The sequence below is a fragment of the Halyomorpha halys genome, unplaced genomic scaffold, assembly GCF_000696795.3.
Source record: "Halyomorpha halys isolate HHAL.00 unplaced genomic scaffold, Hhal_1.1 Scaffold202.1, whole genome shotgun sequence".
NCBI classification, from domain to species: Eukaryota; Metazoa; Arthropoda; class Insecta; order Hemiptera; family Pentatomidae; genus Halyomorpha; species Halyomorpha halys.
Genome location: NW_027116652.1, coordinates 266,329 through 270,015, shown reverse-complemented (window position 1 = coordinate 270,015; position 3,687 = coordinate 266,329). Strand labels below are relative to the sequence as shown.

General features: G+C 33.3%; 1 protein-coding gene across 1 annotated transcript in view; it reads left to right on the top strand.

Moving 5' to 3' along the window:
* The window catches only part of LOC106679429 (opsin-1), a 7,584-nt gene that overhangs the window by 2,211 nt on the left and 1,686 nt on the right, over window positions 1–3,687 (top strand). The window contains exons 2-7 of the mRNA XM_014418591.3: window positions 113–227; window positions 326–564; window positions 646–752; window positions 832–938; window positions 2,343–2,490; window positions 2,591–2,862. Coding sequence (XP_014274077.1) covers window positions 118–227; window positions 326–564; window positions 646–752; window positions 832–938; window positions 2,343–2,490; window positions 2,591–2,862 — 983 coding nt within the window. The 5' untranslated portion in view covers window positions 113–117. The remainder of the gene's footprint in view (window positions 1–112; window positions 228–325; window positions 565–645; window positions 753–831; window positions 939–2,342; window positions 2,491–2,590; window positions 2,863–3,687) is intronic.

Here is a 3,687-nt window from a genome sequence, read left to right as displayed (position 1 = left end):
ATTATTCAGTTTTATGGCAAATTTTATACAAATGTTCAAGGTGGTTTGAAATACATACACAGTTTTATTTTGTCCAATTTTATCATCTCAGTTGTTTAAATTTTTTTTTCAGAAACAATGGCACACCTTGACGCAATGTACCAGTGGGGCCAACTCAACCCCCTGGGAAACAGGACTGTTGTCGACAGCGTACCACCTGAAATGCTCCATCTTGTTGACCCCCACTGGTAATCTAACATATTTAAACTAAGAAATTAATGTACCTTAGAGGACCTACTACATATGTAGTTTTTGTGACCAATAATGGATAATTATATTTCTACAGGTACCAGTTTCCTCCTATGAATCCCCTTTGGCACGGAATCCTTGGCTTTGTTATTGGAGTTCTTGGAGTTATCTCGATTGTAGGTAACGGTATGGTCATTTTCATTTTCACATCCACCAGATCCCTTCGAACTCCCTCGAATCTGTTAGTTGTCAATCTCGCTTTCTCGGACTTCTTGATGATGGTGTGCATGTCTCCTGCTATGGTTATTAACTGCTACCATGAGACATGGGTATTAGGTAAGTTATATTTATTTGTTTTCCAATTTTCAAAATAAAATCAAGACCTCCCAAGTAACTAACAGTATAACAATTTTATAGGACCATTGATGTGCGAATTATACGCTATGTTTGGTTCACTTTTTGGCTGTGCATCAATTTGGACAATGACAATGATTGCTCAAGACAGATACAATGTTATAGTCAAGGTACAACTTTATCTTTTTGTTGTAATGGCCTTTTAGGTATACTAACAAAATAAACTCAATTATTTTAATGTGTTTTCAGGGTTTAGCTGCCAAACCAATGACTAATAAGACAGCCATGTTGAGGATATTATTTATCTGGGCGTTTTCATTGGCATGGACCATTGCTCCATTTTTCGGCTGGAACAGGTGAGATATTAAAGTAAAATTTTGATGCAAATTAGAGTGACTAAATGGTAAGCATTTGTCGAGTTACTGTGTTTAATCTACATCAGAAGGTCTCGATAATTCATGTTTAATATTCAGGAATATGCGGAAGATAAAAAGTGAATTGACATGAAGGTTGGCGAGTTTTTTGGGTATTCACCACAAATCCTCACAGAATGGAGTCTCTCCATTCTGCAAGGTACTTGCTTATATTTGTGTAGGGGAAAACAAGTCTTAAAGGTATTAGCTTTGCTCCTTGCAGGAAGAGATGCTACACTTTCCAAAGTATTATAACCAGTACTGCAGTTATTCGCTGTAGATTCTGAACAGAGGAAATAGGAAGGAGGAAAGATTTAGAGAAGGCAAAATAGAATAATAATAAATAAACTTAATTTCGAAAAATAAGGTTGGAATACTCTAATCCAATAATGTATAATATTCTTCACTGCCTCCTAAGGAGGAGAACCCATGAGGTGGATTAAAATTGCTTGCTAAGATTCCAATAGAGATACTTCTGGGCTTTAAAACACTATCGAGAGATACTAAATATAAGACGATAGCTTTTAGTGAATCAGAAGATTCTATTGTGATAATTTACAGGATATTATATAAATAGAACCTGTAAACTCAACATGAGTACAATCTATACAATACAATGATACTGCAATGAAAATTTGAATACACTATAAGTCAATTATTTGTAAAATAACAAAGAATATCATAAACTAAAAAAATGTATTTTGATAAACAAGTTTTGTTGTAAGAAGAGATTTATTGTATGTCCAGGGTGTCAACTAAAAACTCTGTTTTATTAGGAACTAAAATTAGATAAATCTACATTGAACCCCTTCTGAATTTTTCCTGTTGGAACAGATTGTTGCTGGAACACCTCAAGTCTATTTATCCGATAATTTGATGGCCCATTGTTTGGCTATAATTTTAAGCAAGTGATAATTGGGACCACATCATTTTTTTAAAGCCACCTATTCAATACTTTTATTAAAGTTACAATAAGATATGTTATTTACTGTTGTTTAAAAGTTATCAGCAGGATCTTTCAAAAACTAAAGAAAAGAAATGGATACACTAAGATATATTATTATTAATTCACAATCTACCCTACTTATGTGAGTAATAAAGGTGTTTGGTACAGTATACGGTTATACAGTATACATAAAATCGAACTGTTGATCACAATTTTCTGGTTAGTTATTCATTTTTCATTTTTCTTGTCCTGTTTAAATTTTCTGTTCCATACAAAGTGCCTCCTTCTGCACCTCTACATCTAGAGACTTTCCAGCACCATGTCTTCTTAGACTAAGATAATAACGAAATAGACTTAGATAATAAAAAGATGTTGAATGATTGAAATAAAACTTTATATAGGTACGTACCGGAGGGTAATATGACTGCTTGCGGTACTGACTACCTCAGCAAAGATTGGACCAGCAGGAGTTACATTCTTGTATACTCAGTTTTTGTATACTTTGCACCTCTCCTCATCATCATCTACTCATACTTTTTTATTGTCCAGGTATAAGAAAATAATTATTTAGAGGAATAATGTTCCTGAAATATTTATTCCTAAGTAGTTATTATTTTATACTCTATCTAATTTAAATTTCACTACTTAGGCAGTTTCAGCTCATGAAAAACAGATGAGAGAACAGGCCAAGAAAATGAATGTTGCTTCACTAAGAGGAAACGATAACACCTCTGCAGAAGCTAAACTTGCCAAAGTGGCTTTAATGACTATTTCGCTCTGGTTCTTGGCTTGGACACCGTACCTGGTCATCAACTACTCTGGAATCTTTGAGACGTTCAAGATCAGTCCTCTCTTTACTATCTGGGGATCTCTTTTCGCTAAGGCTAATGCTGTTTACAATCCTATTGTATATGCCATCAGGTGAGTGATAAGATAAATCTCAACATATTATAAAATAATCATGAATAAAAAAAAGTAGCATAAAATATCTATATAATTTAACATGAAAGTAACACTAAAATAGAGGGATGTGACACCCATGAAGGCTGGGGCGTAGGTTCCAGAGTGCCCGATGTGGAATGTTATGGGTTTGATTTCCACCTGGGCCAGTTAATATTTATTTCTTGGTGGTCCGAGGAAATGAATCTTGAAACATCCACCTTGGTTAGTACTCGGTAGCAACTCTAGTAGCCACCAGGGGTTAACAAAAAGAATCACTACTCTCACTTGCCAGACTACAGTTCCTAGTGTAGTTTCCTTCACAGTTCCCTCCACCAGAAACCAATACCAACACTAAAATAAACAAAAATTGTATCAATCATATTACATATTATGATTATTGAAATTTTCAAATACTTTATCTTATTCAGAGGTTTTTTATCTGATGGTTAGTTAATCAACAGAACAAGTTGAAATATTTTTGTTTATCAAAGGTGGATAAATACAAAGAGATGATTATCTGTTAAATGGAAATCATCCCTTAACCTCATTAAAATATAGTCAAAAAAGTTGGAAAAGTAATTATTAACTTTTCAATGAGTTGGAGTGAAAAAATCTTTCACTGAAATTTTTTATGACATGAAACATTGAAAATTAATAATTAGTTGAAAACTATTGTTGTTGAGCACAACCCTGACAATTTCCTTCTAATAACAAATAAATAACACCACATTGATGATGAACCAATAAATTAATGATTGTTATAAATATATTATAAACTATTTATCTTTTAAAAAGCCACTCCAG